Source organism: Eptatretus burgeri, chromosome 2 (genome assembly GCF_056783735.1).
Source record: "Eptatretus burgeri isolate ZD-2024b chromosome 2, Ebu_testis_v1, whole genome shotgun sequence".
Lineage (NCBI taxonomy): Eukaryota > Metazoa > Chordata > Myxini > Myxiniformes > Myxinidae > Eptatretus > Eptatretus burgeri.
This window is the reverse complement of record NC_140962.1, coordinates 7,825,294-7,843,711: the sequence shown is the minus strand read 5'-3', so window position 1 is coordinate 7,843,711 and position 18,418 is coordinate 7,825,294. Positions and strand designations below refer to the sequence as shown.

Sequence of the window (18,418 nt, the reverse complement as noted above, 5' to 3'; positions counted from 1 at the left end):
ACGAGGTTTGGAGGTTAAGGAGGAGGGGACAGAGACCACGGTTTGACATAGGCCGAACTTGGTGAGCACCTTTCGAAAACGGTCACAGACGAGGATCTACCCCCAGCCAGTTTAACATCTATCGGATCAGAGGGACAACCCCACTCAACGGTGCAACGTCCGCGACTTTGTTTGTGCAAACCAATGACCTGGCCACCAGCTCTGGGACCACTAGTCTGAATTGGTTGGTCACTGCGGGGACACCTGAGGCACGTTGCAGCTCCCGTGCTCAGCTCGGTCCAGTCCAGGAGTGTATCAGCCGAGAGGGTCCACCTGGATGAGACCGACCACCTTGCGCAAGGTGGTCGGTCTTTATCCTGCGGAGGTTCCTCACAGTGCACCCCTCCCACTAAACCCTTCACACCTGGTCCCCCCTTTTACTCTTCCTATTCTCTTTCCTGTTCTTCAGCTACCCTTCATTCTCTCTTTCTTCCCTTATGTCCCGTTTAGTTGTCCGCACTGCCGGTAGTCTTCGCTTTGTTCGTAGTTTTACTCTTATTTTGCTCCTCCTGTACCCTTCCCCTTCCTACTACACCCTGATTCCACTGTGCAGGGTCAGAGTCGTTCACGAATACCCAACAACAATTTAATTACCACCACCACGAGGTCGTTCTTGTTTGTTTGTTTTTTAAGGATGGGTAGCGACGGGTTGTCGGATGAACAAACCGAGTCCCAAGGCCGAAGATCATGTACGATTCTCGACATCGAGCCGATGAGTGGAAAAGGAACCCTCTTCGATCGACTGAGAAGGAAAAAAAAAACCACACACAACCTCGCGGCCTCGTGATCAGGCACGTGACGCGTGACGCGTCGGCACGAGTTCGATCCCGCCCGCTTCAGATGCTCTAGCTCTGTTTGCACCGCAGCGATGTGGGTCCTCGCGCTCGTCTCGCTCGTGATCCTCGTACAAGCGCGCGACGTCGACGCCGGTATTACGTCGCACGTGTGTGTAATATGTATTGCATCGCTCGGACGCTCTCGTTGCTTTAATAACATAACTATAATGTACATGACATTATTTGTAGTATTTCGTTGTATCACTTCCACTTCCACTATTCCACTTACAAATTGCACAGCCGTAGTTTGTGCGTGTGTGGGTGGTGCAGTAAGTACATACTTCATTGTTTTTGTTGTTGAAGCAAAGTTTTTGGGATATTGTAGCATAACCTGGAAAACAGCATTCCAAAACAAAAAAACAATAATTACCAAGAAATGCTGGTATCGTCTTGTCGAGAGAAACGTCATTCGGTCTATGAATGTGCTCGCCCGAATCGGTTGGCCCGGAAGGGTCCTCTTGTTTGAGAGTGGCAGCACCCATGTGGGGACAACTCGAAAGTGGAGCGCGTACCTCTGCCAGGCTGAACAATCTATGTTTTGTATGCCACTGACAGGCTCAATCTGGATTCGGACCTGCACCAAAAATCAAATTGCCTTGTTCTTGTGACATGACCAACTCGTCCACCAAGTTTTGTCATAATCCATCCATAACTTTTTGAGATATCATGCTCTCCGCTCCACAGGAACACTGAACATCATTCTTGGCCCGATCTCTCGATGGTGAAGAATCATTTAAGAAATTAAATAATTCTCGTATCCAGATCCAGATTCGGATCTTCACCAAAATCGAATCAATTCTTCCTCGTCACACACCCAACCACTCCACCAATTTTAGTCAATCCTCAATTCTGCGACCGGGCCGGATGGCATCTGCTCACGTGTCCTAAAACATGCTCTGCTGCTTTTGCACATCTTATCTTTGTCCTTTTCACCTGCCATTTCCCATATGTCATATTGTTGTGGATTTGGAAGTTTACTGTGCTCAACATACTGGTTCCTATAGATCAGTTATATCGGTAAGTACATGTTGCCAGTTAGGGTCCCGTCCCTGGTCTAATGGTTAATTAAATGTTCCTGCGCTGTGGAGTTATTTTAATAGTCAGGTTTTATTTTCGTTTATTTTTCTGCCAACCTCAACACTGACCACACCGCATCGCCCTCGCCTTCACTTCGATTCCTTCGCCTCGCTCTGGCTGACGTCATGGTGGGCGGAGTTCAGGGAGGAGCCACGTGGCAGCCCTCGACCAATCAGCGTGCAACGAGTGAGGTGACCATCGCCTGGCCAATCGGATCCCATGATAGGAGGAAAGGGCTCTGCGTGGCATCGCCACGCCCCGGGGCCAATCAAGGAGCTTGCGGCCCGTTTTGGCCAGTGAAAGAGACGAAGAGCGATTTTGCTTGCCAAAACCAGCCAGTGAGAGAGGGAGGGTCGTGAGGAGGCAGCCCCCCCCCTCCGAAGAGGGGGATATAATTATAGGCGCGGTCTGCGCGTTCATACGTTGTTCTGGGTCTGGCGCGGTCTGCGCGTTTGTGGTTGTTCTGAGTCTGGCAAGGGTTCTGGTTCTGAGAGTTCTGGCAAGAGGTGAACATCTGGCAAGGCAGTGGAGTGCACAGGCGTCTGCACACGGAGTGGTTGATGCCACTGAGGGTCTTCTCCTGCAGCCTTCTCCCTGCCGACTTGGTGCACCTGGATCGTCCGGATCGTGCTGGGGGTCCAGTTCTGCCCCGAACACCTGGTCCTTGAAGACCGCACGAGGCGGACAGGTCTGAGATAGGCCTCAATAAAGACCATTTGGTCCGATTCTTTTGGGTGTGTGCGTATTTGTGTTTGTGGCACCAGTCAATAAGTAGTGAATTGTATTAGTGCCGTGCTGTATATACGTGCCTTGAATATTCGGTTTAACTCTGCTCTTGCGTGCTTCCCTCGTTCCCCAATTATTATTATAAATAAGCCCCTATTGTTAAATGTTTCAGCTTGTTCGTGTCTATTCCTTCATTGACTTAGCATGCTACGTGTTGGGTGTTGGGGAATTAGCCAGGCTGATGCCGTTGTAATGGGACATTTGGACCGATGGATCTCGGCAATCAAACTGCTCGGATCGCACATGGTTCGAGTACGCTAAGCGGCTCGTTCCGTACGGGTGCCGTTGAGGGTGAATTTCCCCGGTAGTTTGGACCATGTGGGTATTTAAGTAAATTTAAATTGGCAATCGACCTTACCCCACGTGGTGTACCTATTGGCGAACTTCGGTCCGAAAGGGACCCGTACTTCTCGGAGTTTTCCGAAAAAGTACGATCTAAATTCCGGGCGATCGGTCGAGCCGACTCTACTGCTCCACCTGGCGGTCGTGATCGCGGCCGACGCCCGGCCCCGCAACAATATTCCATCTTCTTGGAAACCCACCAACTTCATTGCATTACATAAAAAGGTGGAAAAAGAAAAACAATCTCCTGACCTACAGATCTCTTAACTTGCTTGCAATCAGCAAAGTCCTGGAATCCATAAATGCATTTGAGATAAAATCATTCCTTTTCTCCATTGACCTCATCTCAGATCATTAATTCATATTCAGATCAGGTCACTCTACCTTGGACATGCTGCTTCATCTCTCCAAGGATGGAGGCCTTCGATATCAGACATGAGTTCAGGGCCGTCTCTCGAAACATATTGTTGTGGGCCGGGGTTCGACGGCGATAAACGACCACTAGGTGGAGCAGTAGAGTCGTCTCCCACCGAACACCCGGAATTTAGGTCGTGACTCGGATAAGTCCGAGAGTTCACGGGTCCCTCAGCAGACCGTGGTCGCCAATATTTCGATGGCGTGGGGTAGGGTTAATTGCCTAATTTCAATATACCTAAGTACCCACGTCGTCCAACTTCCTATAGATCCATACCGGGGAAAACCATACCCTCAACGGACCTCGGGTGGAACGGACCGTTCACCGAGCCCGATCCGGGTGTAAACCGAGCGGAGATTACCAAGATCCGTCAGTCCAAATGAACAATTTACCAGCCCGAACGGCCTTACTATTTCTCAATACACACCTTGCTAGGCCAATGCAAGGAAACACGAACAACGAACTGGAACATTTAACAGGGGTTTATTTATCGCAATAATTGGGGAGGGGGAGCACAAAATGAGCAGAGTTATCACAAATAAGAGAAATGCAAACCATGTACAATGAAAAACACTGAACAATTTCTACTTGTACAGACTGGCGACACACACACACACACACACACACACACACACACACACACACACACACACACACACACACACACAGAAATGATGGCCGCTGCCTGTATTTGCACCTGCCCGCCTCGTGTGGTCTGCTCGAGCTTGTCTGGTGGCGGAACTCAAACTCACCGCCAACAACGCAGCACCAAGCATCGGGGACCAAGAACGGCGCCACGGACGCCAGCCAGCACGGGCACGGACCAGATGAGAATGCCAGCCGCTTCCTCTCTTTCTCCTTTACGAAGGGGCGAACCTCGCTTGCTTTCGACGAGGCGAACCTCGCTTGCTTTTTCTCCACGGCTCGCCACTTCACCTTATCCTCTCCCTCCCCCGTGGGTCGAGGGCACTGCTCTGAGGGACTCGCCTCCGGATTGGCCGAGGCATTGTCGGGTGACTCATGGCTGCCCTTCATTGGTCGGGCCGAACACTCCCTCTGGCTGGGCGGGGCTGCCCCTGAGGTGGTCAGCCTCCCTGATTGGCTGGGGCACGCGTGCGATGCTCACTCTTCACTCATTGGCTGGAAGAAACGCTCTATGCCCCTCCTTGGAGCGGAGCCTCAATCCGAAGCGATGGAGGCTCCGCCCATGCCCTCAGCCAAAAAACACGTGGGCAATGGCGACCGGGTTGAGTGTGGGTCGGTGTCGCTGTTGTTGTTGTTGTTGTTGTAGATGTAATAAAAACCTAACTAAACAATAACTCGTAGCGCACACACGAAACACTTCCCTACACCCACTAAGGAATGGGGTTGGGGATTATTTAATACTGCCTTTCACTTAGCTACAAAGGCTTAGTTCGGCACTATAAGAGATTTTAAATTAAAAAAAAAAATCCCTCAAAAAACTTTTTTTTTTTTTTGCACTCACTGATGAACCTCAGAAAGTTTGGCGAAAATCCTTTCAGCCATCTCTGAGAAAAATGGCCACACACACACACACACACACACACACACACACACACACACACACACACACACACACACACACACACACACACACACACACACACACACACACACACACACACACACACACACACACACACACACACACTTGTCGTATAGATTACTTGTGTGTTTGCTCTGAAATTGAAAATAAATTGTTTTGGAATACACAGATTTCCGTAAAGTAAAAATGATTGTAATACAAATAGGTAAAGGACATTATCGGTAAAGGCATATTGTTGTACTTGACTCTATCTTTTTGTTTGTGTTCGATCCCCATGGACATTCCGAGTGGAGTTACCAGTTGTTACGTACACTAAAGTCCTCAAAGCATTTCTCTCTCAAATATCTCAAGTCATCCTGATATAAAATGAGGAGGTAGAACATTGAGAACGATTTCTACAGAACTCTTTCTGTATTTTTATATATTTATTTTTTGCCCTTTTCACATATATCCTTCACAGACGACTCAGAAATGCCATTTTTCTCCAGCAGTGAAGTAGTTAATTTCAGAGAACATGAATCTCTGACGTATTCAGCGTTAAACTTTCCAACAGCTCTAATGCATGGTGTCCATAAAGTCCATGTGAAACTGTGAACTTTTATAACTTTTGATGTGCACATGATGGAAACACTCGTCATTTGATGAACACATCAAGTTTTGTTGATATTAGGGTTGTGATTGCCGTTGTTAAATCCACAATTCACCTCCGGGTTTCTTAACGAGTTGACATTTTTCTGACGAGGCAACTTCCACATCATTGGTGACGTCAACCACCACAATTACCACATTTGGTTCCTGAACTATGACGATTAAATCTTTCACATATCTTGTTCCAGCAAGACGAGGCTCCGTGCCACTATGCTTCGAATGTGCGACAGTTCTTGGAGGATGTCTTCCCACCCAGACCAATAGATTGGGAGAGGTGGACAAAATGCTTGGCCACCTCGTTTGCCCATCCCATCCCCATCAGACTACATTTTATGGGGCTAAGTACAAGTGTTGTTAACTCGTCAAAACCACATTCTTTGGATGAACTTTGAGATACGAAAACGAATGCAATTCATGAAATGAACTCGGCAGCAACTGAAAAATGTTTCCAAACAAATTGGAAAGTCAGATCGAAGGATGAATTACGAAAGATGGCAGTTATGTTGAACCCTACAGAAATATCTGCATTGAGTAAAAACTTTATGGATGATGCTTTCATTGACCATTTATAGCTTGTTTCTATCGTGTGTACATCAAAAGTTATAAAAATTCAGTTTCACATGGACTTTATGGACACGCTGTATATCTCAGGCTTTAACTTTGCTTTATTTATGAAGGAAGCTTGAATGCATGTCATCAGTTGGGTAATTATAGAATTCTTTGTCATTGGCAGGTCGGCATTTCTGGAGAATTGCCGATCATGTCCACCGACTTCGTCTTGAACGGCAGAGAGCGTACGTGACCAAGACCAAACTTTGGAACGGGCCACTGCAGTTCAAAAGTGCACCCATTGCCGAGTTCCTCAAGCAACCTCTGGATCACTTTGATCGGCAATGCAGAAAGAGCTTCGAACAGGTCAGCGGGGTCACCTTTTGTGTAAATTGAGGAAAGGGTTGAAGGACATATTGCCGTTTAAACTGACTTGCTTCATTGCTTCATTGCTCCTTTGTTTATCATATATATATATATATATATATATATATATATATATATATATATATATATATATATATATATATATATAATACAATGTGAATTACCTCACTTTATCCATTGCATTGTGGCATCTGAGTCTGAAGTGCATTTGTTGCATTGTGGTTTTAAAATGCCTTGAGGTGTTCAAACCATCAACATCAATATTTGTCATGATTGAGGTACTGTTCTATAAGCGACACAATGGTTCAAACCATTTCCAACTTTCTTTTCACAAAAATCTTTTTAAAATGGATGACGTGTTGGTACACAAGGATACTGAATTGATTGGATTTCAGCCATCTTCTAAAAGGTCTTATGATTATATGAGCTGTTTTATATTTTAGTTTTGATAATTACTCAGTTGGTCACAAGACGAGAGATACAGTGGCATAAGGCTGGTGTTGTATTAACGGTTGAGGTGGTGACTTAAGATCTTCGGGTCTTGAGTTTCAAGAGCTCCTGTCAAGCCGTTCAATAACACCAGGTGGGTTGACTCAGCCTGTCATCCTTCCAAAGTTGGCAAAACGAGTGCCAGATTATTGGAAACGGGGGGCACTGCATCAGTGGCACATCCACACTCCCAGCAATGATGCAACCAGAAACCACAGGTGGAATATGAAATAATAATAGTGACATCAACATGCATTTTTTTTTTTGTCAGTCGAATGCCAGGCAAAGAAAAATATTATAAAATTGACCTGAAAGTGTCTCGATAGAAGTTACGAAATAATTTTTTCTTTGGGGCCATCTTCATATGAGCCAGAAAACATCTGTTCAACCTCAAGAATTAACTTTCAAACTTGTCTCCCTCCTCTGAAACCCGGTGGCACCTTATCAAGTCTGTCTCTGACGTACGCTCCCCTTCCATCCCTTTACTCTCTTCAAATGGCACCAGAGCTGACTCTGCTCGTGAGAATGACCAATGCCTCAATTCTGTGTTTGCTCTCAAATCTTGTGTCCCCAACCACTCACTTTCGGTACCCAACATTCCCTGTCGTACCCAACTGCTCCTGGACTCTGTGTCTTTTGCACCTGAGAAGGTGTAGAAAGTTATTTCAACCCTCTGTTACTGGACCGGATGGCATCAGCTCATGTGTCTTAACAAGCTCGAATGAGCTAAGATCCTCGTCCTCTTAATGATGATGTCATAAATACGAATATGACGTCATTGTGATGTATCAGGTTTGCGATAAATTATCTGTGCTAATGCCCGGCTTGATTCCCGCAAACAAAATTCTAACAGCTTGCCTAGTTTCGGAGATAATGGTATAGGCGATTTCCATTAGCGGCGATTATTATGATGTCAACTTTTTTTTCTAGGAAGAATTTCCAAAATCGGAGATGGTTAGTGCCTGCGCGTGGGCTTTCTGCATATACATGGCAAGTTTCACGAAGATCCGATGAAAACTCTGGGTTGTGAAACAAAAAATGTCAAAAAATAGGAATGATGTCATAAAAATTGATGACGTCATAGTGATGCATCATATGTGCGGTAATTCATCTCTGCTAATGCCCTGTTCAATTCCAACAAACAGAATTTAAAAAGCTTGCCTAGTTTCGGAGATAATTTTTTAGGCGATTTCCATTAGCGGAGATATTTTGACGTCATAACTTTTTTTTTCTAGGAGGAATTTTCAAAATCGGAGATCGTTACTGTCTGCGCAGGGTATTTTTACATGTATACGCCAAGTTTCAGGAAGTTTCGATGAAAACTGTAGGCTGTGAAACAAAAAAAGTCCACAAGAACAACAACGTGAGTAAAACTTAGAGATCCTCCACGAGGATCTAAAAATCTTCTCCGCTGCTCTTGCACATCCCCTCTCTCTGCATTTTTCACCCTACCATTTAGGCTATGTCATCTTCTATCTGCTTGGAAATCGGCGAACATCACTGCACTACATGCAAAAACCGATCTACTCAACCACAGGTCTGTGGTTACTTTCAATCATCAACAAGGTTATCAAATCAATGTGGTTGATATGAAATCCTTCCTTTTCTCCAACAACTGCATCTCAGATCACCAATTTGGTTTCAGACCAGGTCACTCTACCTTGGACATGCTGCTTCTACTCATCCAACAATGGAAGGAGTATCCCCTCCATGTCAGGCATGAGGCCCTCAATGTCAGACATAAGTACAGCACTGTCTCTCTGGACATATCTCGTGCTTTTGATACAGTCTGGCAACCCGCCTTACTCTCCAAACTCTCTGCCTATGGCATCCAAGGCCAACTCAACAGATGGCTTACTGACTTCCTCTACTCTCGGAGCCAACAAGTGGCTCTCAACGGAATCCTTTCATCTCCTCTCCCAGTTAAAGCTGGAGTACCCCAAGGCAATGATCTGGGCCCAGTCCTATTCCTGATTTTAATTAATGATCTCTCTGACTGGAAAATCCTCTTTATCTATTTGCTGAAGACTCCACCCTCAGCCATAATATCCCCCATTCTTCACATATGCATGTGCAGGCGGCAGCCTTTTCCCTCTCCTCCGACCTTGAATAAATCACAAGCTCGTCAAACACTTGGAATATGTCTTTCCATCCTGATAAACCTCACACACTCACTATCTCTCTCCAAAAGCGCCATCTGGTAAACCCCACCACCCCCCATTTAGGCTTACTTTTTGAACAATCCTCTTGAGGAAGTTCAGTCATTCAAACTCCTGGGTTTTATGATCAGCCATGATCTTTCTTGGTCAAACCACATTTAAAAGTTGGCCTCTGGAGCCAGCTGCCGACTCAGCATCCTCCATCATACAAAGTCCTTCCTTGGCCCACCTGAATTGCTATCCACCTACAAGGCCTTCATCCGTAGCTTGATAGAGTACTGCTCTCCCCTCTGGGCTGGCTCTCCTGCTTCACATCTTGCTCAGCTGGACACTATGGAAACAAAGTCCTTTAAGATTGTTGGAATCTCCCGCAATGAAGCTGAATCTATGGCCTTGTCACTTCGCCATCGCAGAGAGGTTGGTGGTCTCTCTGTCTTCTACTGCCTCCTTTCTGGTCTTGTACCCTCTGCTCTTTCTGAGCTTTGTCCCTCCCAGGTTTTTGCAGATCACACACAGTCCACCATCAACCCCCTTCTGGTGAAATTACAGAAATCCAGGATCACTGCTCTCCTCCACTCATTTGTCCCTCTTTTTTTTCCCCACCTGTTGAACCAACTTCCACATCCTCTTCAATCTCATTCCTCCCTCGAGGTCTTCAAGACAGCTGTTCACCACCATCTCAGATTGTCCTCAATCCAAATTCGATCTTTCCAGAAGAGTAGGAAATGATTGCCCTCACTATTGCTGAGAAGGTGAAGGCAAAGGCAAACAATGTAATGTGATCTTTTTCATGAGACTGCTTTGGCAGCATTGAACCTGCCTTCAGGCAGAGCACCAAAGACAGACCCGCAGCCCCCTTGCCCTCTTATTAGTCCCCTTCCGGTTTCACTGGAGGGGACTACTGGTTTGCTCTCTGTCTGTCCATCCCTCCGTTCATCCGTCCATCCCACCTGTGGTTTTTCTGACTTTTTTCGCCATACCCTTTGACATGTTCAACTGAAACTTGGTACATGGCTTTATTATGATAAGTTACAGAACAAGTTCGAGTTTCAGGATGGTTCGTCATTTTACACAGAGTTATGCCCTTTTTGGACTTGGAAAATGTCACATCGATAGGGGACATGTATTGCAAAGTTATTCTTGCTCTTGTTGGTAGAGATATAAACACAATAAATAAATGGCCTCTTATTGGTGTTGCCTGCTCCATCTCTGTCACAGCGATTCTGGGTGAATACTGCACTCTGGAAACAGCCTTCTGGTCCAGTGTTCCTCCTGATTGGTGGAGAGTCCTCACTCTCGGAATATGATGTTCTGTCCGGTGAGTCTCTGACATTGTTGTGCTTTACTGTGGATGTTTTTCTTTCCTTGCAATCATTGTTCTCATTCTTGAATATATTTTTAAATTGCAAATGAAACTGTTCTTGTAGCTTGCAGTTTTAGCCCTGTAGTTTCTGAATTTTAAATAGTTTTGCTTGTGCCGTTGATCCTGATGATAGAACAATTTTCTCTCATGATGAAAAGGTCTCCCCTCCACTGAGTTGCTATTAATGTGAAGGACTCCATCCCTCACTGCTCCTGTTCTGTATTAACCACCCCACCCCCCAAATAAACCCTTGGAATACCTTTAGTTGTTAATTCTTATTTGTAACAACCACCTGGTTATTTGTGGTGTACCGTCAACTTAAGGATGGTGACTCCACATCCACCTCTTTCCATGAACATGACCAACTTGTAACCAAGAACATGATTACAAGTTTTCCATGAACATGACCAACTTCAACTTCTCTCAATCCTCTCATTCTCATCTGTGGCACTTTCAGCTGCCACTGTTTCAGAGAATGGGACTTGAGACTGTCATCAGCACCCCATACTCGTCATCGGACTTGCGGTGTTCCAGCACCAAGACAAAGGTTTATAACATTGAAAAGCTTCTACAGTGCAGTCAACCCTCGCCATCCGCGATTTCGCGTATCTGTGCTTATCTTTTCGACACACTTTCTCTCCGTCCACGCCGATACTCCTGCGCATCCGCGGAAAAAATGATTTCCTCCCACCTCAAACTCCTTAAGTTTTCATAAGTTTTTATTAACACTTTCAATGTTTGGATAACAATATTTTCCTTCATTTAACATTACCTGTTAAAACATAACTGTACTGTATCACCGGAAAATATAAAAATTTGCCTTCTGCGTCTTCCAGGAACATCCTCGCAGCGTGGACAAAATAAACCCTGTCCACCCTGAACTCGTTCGTATTTCATAAGTATTTTAACACTTTCAATGTTTGGATAACAATGTTTTCCTTAATTTAACATGACGTGTTAAATTATAATTGTACCGTATCGCCGGAAAATACAACAATTTGAAAATTTACATTCTGCGTCATCCAGCATCTGCCGCACCACCGCATCATTGTCTTCTGGCTGCTTGGCGGTTGGTGAAGTGCGGTATTTTATTGTGATAAAACTTTGTGCACTGTTTATGTAGTCATGGGTCCAAACCGTCCATTAAGTTGTTTTTCATCTGCTGAAGAGCAGAATCAAAAAGTGAAGAAAGTGTGATGACTGTGGAAAAAGTGAAATTATTAGATCGACTTGAGAGTGGTGCACGTGTTACTGTGTTGGCGAAAGACTACAACGTCAATGAGTCCACTATTCATTACATTTGTCAATGTAATGATAAAATTCGGGCTCGATCAACATAATATATCTCCACAAAGGCAAGAGCACAACATGGCTATGCTCAAGCAGAACTGACCGGGGCTACCCACCAACAGTACTGTGGTGATGTGCATAGATTGGGCGTTAGCGGATGCGATGAGGAAGGAGTAATTCTGCATGAGAGGTCAGGAGGTGTGCAGTGCAAAGCTTGTTACCTTCCGATGTTCGGTTGGATAAAATCGTCGGAGAATATTGGATTCCTCATTCTTGGAGTACTTTACGATACAAGCACTCCAAGCAGTAAAGCCTTCTTGTTGATGGTAAATGTTACTTATTTTATTTTATTTCACTCAATTGTTCTTATTTTTCAATTAAATGTCTTTTTTTCTTTTTTTGTTAATGATTTTTGGACTTATTTTGGGAGGCTTGAACGTATCTCATTGATTTGCATGTTATATACTGTTCGCCGTTTGCGATTTTGCCGAAGTTTAGAGGAACGTAACCCCAGCGGACGGCGAGAGTTTACTGTACGTTTCACATTTGGGGCAAGGGCAATATAAGACGTTTGTGTACTTTTTTTACACGAATTGTCAGAACTTTGGTACATCATGGACAAGTCAACATGATACACTGTAAGACCCCGACATTCGCGGGGGATACGTTACTGGAAAATGCCGCAAATGTCGAATCCGTGAATGTTGGGGCATTGTTTCAATGGGAAAAAGGGGGATAGGTTTTTTTTAATTGTTATTTAAATTTTATTTCAGGGGGTTAACTCAGTCTGGGAATTCTTCCACAGAAGCCTGCTCTCCCTTATGCACAGATTAATCCCATCTCATTTTCAGTTATCTTACCCATCCTCCAGCCCTTGGTACTCTGCATCATGTGGTGAGGTTGTTGCTTTAAACAACTTTCATTCTCCTCCTGGAAGGCAAATCCAACCGAAGGCAACCTCAGATCATTCCACAAAACCCACAACAAGTGTGTGTCTACTTTCAGAAGAGCTGGAAAACATCTGTCCAATCTCAAGAATTAACTTTCAAACTTGTCTCCCTCGTCTAAAACCTGTTAGCACCTTGTCAACTCCGTCTCGAGTGTATGCTCCCCTTCCGTCACTTTAACTGGTGAAGAACCACTTCAAAAATTCTTGTGTTCGGATCAGGATCTTTACCAAAATCTAATCAATTTGTTGTTCTAACACCAAATTTCGTCCAAATCAGTCCATAACTTTTTGAGATATCCTGCTCACACTGAGACAGACAAGGGTGACAACATATCCTCCGTTCTCCTTCGGTGGTGTCGGTAATAACTGGTGTTTTTTGTGAACCAGGGTCACATGACTTTGCTCCGCCTGTTCAAATTTTGCCGAAACTACTTTGTCGATCTTGGGACGTAAATACCCCAACGAGTAAGCACTCTACCAAAGACACACACATGGTACAGTCAGAAGCCACTGTGCAGGTAGATTACCCTCTCCCTGAATGCTTCCACAGAAATGTTAACAATGGTGATTTGGCTCAAATTTTCATCACATCATTTCTTCATGTGACCTGAGCTGTCATTTTGGAAGCCTCCTGTTGAGAGGAAGCCAGACTTCACAAGGTACGCAATGGCATGTGGAATATAAATTTTGTCATACTGATGCAACGCCACAGCATGGTTCAGGGATGTGAGATGTGAGATATGTGCAAATGGAGAAATCCGCCCTTTTAAAAATACCTTTTCTCGTGAAAATCTTTCAATTACCGTATTTTTGCATTTTTCACACGTATAGATTTCAAATACATCCAACCCTCCTTTTGCACAAACTCTTTCATCGTGAATTCGCGTTTGCACGATTTGCTTTTAACACCGAAATCCCGACTGTATGTCTGACAGTTCGCATTTACGCGGATTGCTCAGGTTGCATTCGGTAAGTTCTTCTTGACGTAAGGGAATACGATCTTGGCAGAACTGCCATGTTCACACGGTCATGTGGAACAGGTGAGAAATTCCAATGGGAGACGATGAATTGGCTTTCTTAATCGTTCCCGCAGTCATTTATCACCTCAATGTCTCAGGTGTACCAAGTTTAGATATATCTTGTTGGGCTACATTCAGAATATATGTTCAGTTTTTATTTGACATTTTGATGAGAATGATTTTTGTCTAAACTTGGTAGTCTTATAGCTCACCAACATTTGCTCACATCTTGAGACTTTATTTGAAGTTGTTGTTGTGCACTAAGCATGTACATTGCTTTATCTTGATGGATTAGCATCAACAGCAGCCACCACCCACTCTCACCACAAACCACCTCACCCTCACTCCCACACACCACCACCCCAATTAATGTTTTAAAAAATATTTTATTACCTCTGTCACCGAAGGTGAAAGAGGTGATGTTTTCACCCCTTTCTGTTTGTTTGTTTGTTTGTTTGTGAGCAGGATATCTAAAAAGTTGTGGACAGGTTGGGTGTGTGAGACACGTACGAACAGATTAGATTTTGGCGAAGATCCGAATCCGGATCCGGATCTGACATTTTTTTAAGTTTTCTTAACTTAAATTTCGGTGACATTAAATTCTTCATCATTGAGAGATAGTGCTAAACCAATATATAGCATGATATCTCAAAAGGTTGTGGACGGATTCGGATGAAATTTGGTGGCAAGGACGAATTGATTTGATTTTGGTGAAGATCTGGATACGATAATTATTTAATTTTTAAAGTGATTCTTCACCATTGAGGGATAGGGCCAAAAACGATATAGTACTGTATTGCATGATATTTCAAAATTGTATTTGGCCCGATATGTTCTCGTGGATCAGGCACTCTACCAAGTGCCCTTCTAGTTTAATTATTTCTTTGTATGCAGCTGTGGCTGGCTGCATCATTTTCTGGAAGTGCGGCCATGTCACTGATGCTTCTGTTACCAGTAAGCTGGTCCTCATTTTGTCGACCTCAGAAGGATGACAGGCTGAGTTAACCCAACTGTTGTTAATTCAATTGAGCGACAGGGGGTTTGAAGTCAAAACCCGATGATCTTAAGCCAGCCACCCTAACCGTTAAGCCAACTCCAGGCTTAGTTATTAGTTGAGAGTAAATGATCATACTGCAGTAAAAGTTGAATATATTGCAGCTGATTTATAATATTGATTTTTTTTCTTCTTCTTCTTCTTTTATTGGAAACAAACATTCCTCGGTTTACTTTAACATCCTTTTGGTCCAGATTTTTGCTTGGTCTTCATATAATGTAGTAAGAATTTGGACAGTTATTGGAGTAAAAGCTTTTCTAAAATACACCAGATTTATGGAAATTCAGTTCAATTTCTTTTATAGAGGAAAAAAAAATCTTTGCTTAGTCCCCATCCCAGCTAGCACGAATTTTATTCCAAAGCAACATTTATTGCCTGCAATGATATTTCCAATGTAACCGGCAGTGACATCATCCCATTTCATTGTTGAGTAGCGTACATTGATCGGTCATTGGTCTGGTTGAGACGCTTTTACTGGTACTTGTCATTTGGAAGCAAAATCTTGAAGAATTTGCACATTGTAAAGAGTCCAATGTTTTGAATGTGTTTTGTAGCACATTTATGTTGTACGTTGTTTTATTCATAGCAACCGACTAATTACATTCTTTCTGTACATTTCCTCTGAAGTTAGTTTCTCGTTTTGGGTCATTCCAGGTCAAATCATCAAAGAATCTGCCGTCCTCTCTCAGATTTTTGTAAAACTTTGGGGACCAATTGGGACCCATGAAAAACGGCAAGAACTCAAATATTTTTGCTAACAGCCGCTTAATTAGTGAGATACAGACTAACGAACTTTGGACTAATTAGCACGACGTCGCGAATTCAAATGGCCATACCTCTAAAAGTATAACACCTAGAGAGCTGGTTTTGGTGTCATTTTAAAAGGTGTTTTCATGCCCTATGAATTTGTCTGGGCAACATTTTCCTACCTCCAACCACAAAAAAGTTATCACAAAATATAAACTTCAATCGTGAATCCCCCAAAAATGTATCCTTCAAATTTCCTCAAATTCATCCCAGAGGTACCTTGTGATGTCAAGAAGCTTCCACATAAGTTTTGTGATGGGCACTCCAATAGTTTCTGAGATATGAGCAATAATGTGCATGAACGTATGGCATATAGGTTTGAAAATCAGCATTTGTAATGTATTATACAATCATTCTAACCTAGCCATGACAGGGAACACAGGGAACGACCATCAATTGCTTTGAAGTATCATATACTTTCATTTTCAACTGGGCCTGAGGGGAAGAAACAAGTGCTGCTGTTGCTGCATTGAAGAGGAAATTGAAAGCCTAAGTCAGGTTAGTGAACACTGTGTACTTGAACTCACTTATTGATTGTATAATACATTACAAATGCTGATTTTCGAACCTATATGCCATACGTACATGTACATTATTGCTCACATCTCAGAAACTATTGGAGTGCCCATCACAAAATTTATGTGGAAGCTTCTTGACATCATAAGGTACCTCTGGGATGAATTTGAGGAAATTTGAAGGATACATTTTTTGGGGATTCACGATTGAAGTTTATATTTTGTGATAACTTTTTTGTGGTTGGAGGTCGGAAAATGTTGCCCAGAGAAATTCATAGGGCATGAAAATACCTTTAAAATGACACCAAAACCAGCTCTCTAGGTGTTATACTTTTAGAGATATGGCCATTTGAATTTGCGACGTCGTGCTAATTAGTGCAAAGTTCGTTAGTCTGTATCTCACTAATTAAGAGGCTGTTAGCAAAAATATTTGAGTTCTTGCCGTTTTTCATGGGTCCCAATTGGTTCCCAAAGTTTTACAAAAATCTGAGAGATGACGGCAAATTCTTTGATGATTTGACATGGAAATGACCCTTTTGTGGTTTTTGCTGTTGCCCTGGAAATAATGACATTATTATGAATTTGGACTCGTTCAGGAGAACACGTGGACTTGGCGATGAAGTTTGGTGCGCTGGTCGTAGCTGCTGAACATCGATTCTATGGAAGGAGTATCGGTGTTGCTGGGTTAGAAATCTCTAACCTGCAGTACCTGTCCAGCCAACAGGCGTGAGTTCTGTTTGAGATTTCTAACAATTGATGTACTGTACTTCATAATTGCCCAATCGCTCTTCGTTCCATTGTTCATGCAAACAGTTTTCAAGCATTTGGAATTGTGTTAAAATAATTCTTCACTTAAAACTTTTTTTTTTTTGGTTGGCTAACGGAGGAGCTTGTACATATATCACATCCAGGACGAATACATTTATATTAGACATCATTGCACTCTCATATGACTTCCAAGGACATTGATAGATGATAGGCAAGCATGCATGTGGTATATAGGGGTTTCATTTGGGTTCCTTGTATCATGAGCCAAATGGGAATGCAAACAAACCAACCTCCTCTTCCTCCTTCGTACGCAGCACACGGTTGCGGGTCGCATCATTGGCTGAGAGCGCAGCTGTGCCGCTGGTGCAATGCTCCTATTGCCAGTACACTGGTACTCATTTCACCGACCTCAGAAGGATAACAAGCTGGGTCAATCCCACCTAGTGTAAATTCAATGGTAAACAGGAGCTCAAACTCAAGACCTTAAGATCCCAAGCCAGCCACCCCAACCGCTAAGCCAACACTAGGCTAACAAACCAACCCAACATATTTTGTGCAAACCTCTTCTTGGAGAACTAGAGAAGGCCTTGCTGTTCTCCTGCATTTTTATAGTTTTGAGAAATAAGTCCCTATCGTTTGTCTGGCACCTCGTCCTGATTTCCACTGTTAGCGAATGGTAGCCAGGGTTCCTTCGTGGATAGATTATCAAATTTCCTGTGTGCTTGCAAGTTGTGTACACTATGTATTTGGATGCAATGTTGTTGCATGCTGTACTTTGAGAAGCTGATATTCTGTTCTTGATGTTCACTCTGTACAGCAATGACATGTCTTGGTCACTGGCAAAATCCATTGTAACACTGCAGATGACTCCATTCTGTGCAGGGTCGATCCACACTGCTCTGCTAGGTAGGCTTTGGCAGAATCCCTCTGCTAATCTGGAGAAAAAAATAAGCAGCTGGTAATATTCCTGGAATATGTCTTTTAATGTAAGAATGACCAATATTTTCAATGTTCTCCACCATAAGGACCAGCAGGCACATTCCCTGATCAAGTTCTTTCATCAGCCACTGGTGGAGAAGTCTCCAGAGCTTCTGTGCCTCATTCGCAGTTACAGCTCGTCTTAGACAGATACATCTCCAAGCTGGCATCCAAAAACTGCTGCTGTTTCACATTTATCTGCAGGCCAAGTCCTTGCTCTGCTGTTCTCACTGTAGAACAGTGTGCAAAACCTTAATTTGGAGTATCATGGAATATGCAGGCCTCCCTACATTGGTCTTGTGTTGCTTCTTTCCATACAACCCCCCTCAACCTCTACTGAGGACCTGGAATTTAAGGCCCTCTGTCATTGTAATCCCATGA

General features: G+C 43.6%; 1 protein-coding gene across 1 annotated transcript in view; it reads left to right on the top strand.

The window, feature by feature from the left end:
- The first annotated feature begins 812 nt into the window (after positions 1–812).
- Positions 813–18,418, top strand: part of LOC147031342 (thymus-specific serine protease-like) — a 44,592-nt gene continuing 26,986 nt past the window's right edge. The window contains exons 1-4 of the mRNA XM_085862024.1: positions 813–968; positions 6,444–6,625; positions 10,513–10,612; positions 16,888–17,017. Of these exons, the coding sequence (XP_085718150.1) occupies positions 908–968; positions 6,444–6,625; positions 10,513–10,612; positions 16,888–17,017 (473 nt within the window). The 5' untranslated portion in view covers positions 813–907. The remainder of the gene's footprint in view (positions 969–6,443; positions 6,626–10,512; positions 10,613–16,887; positions 17,018–18,418) is intronic.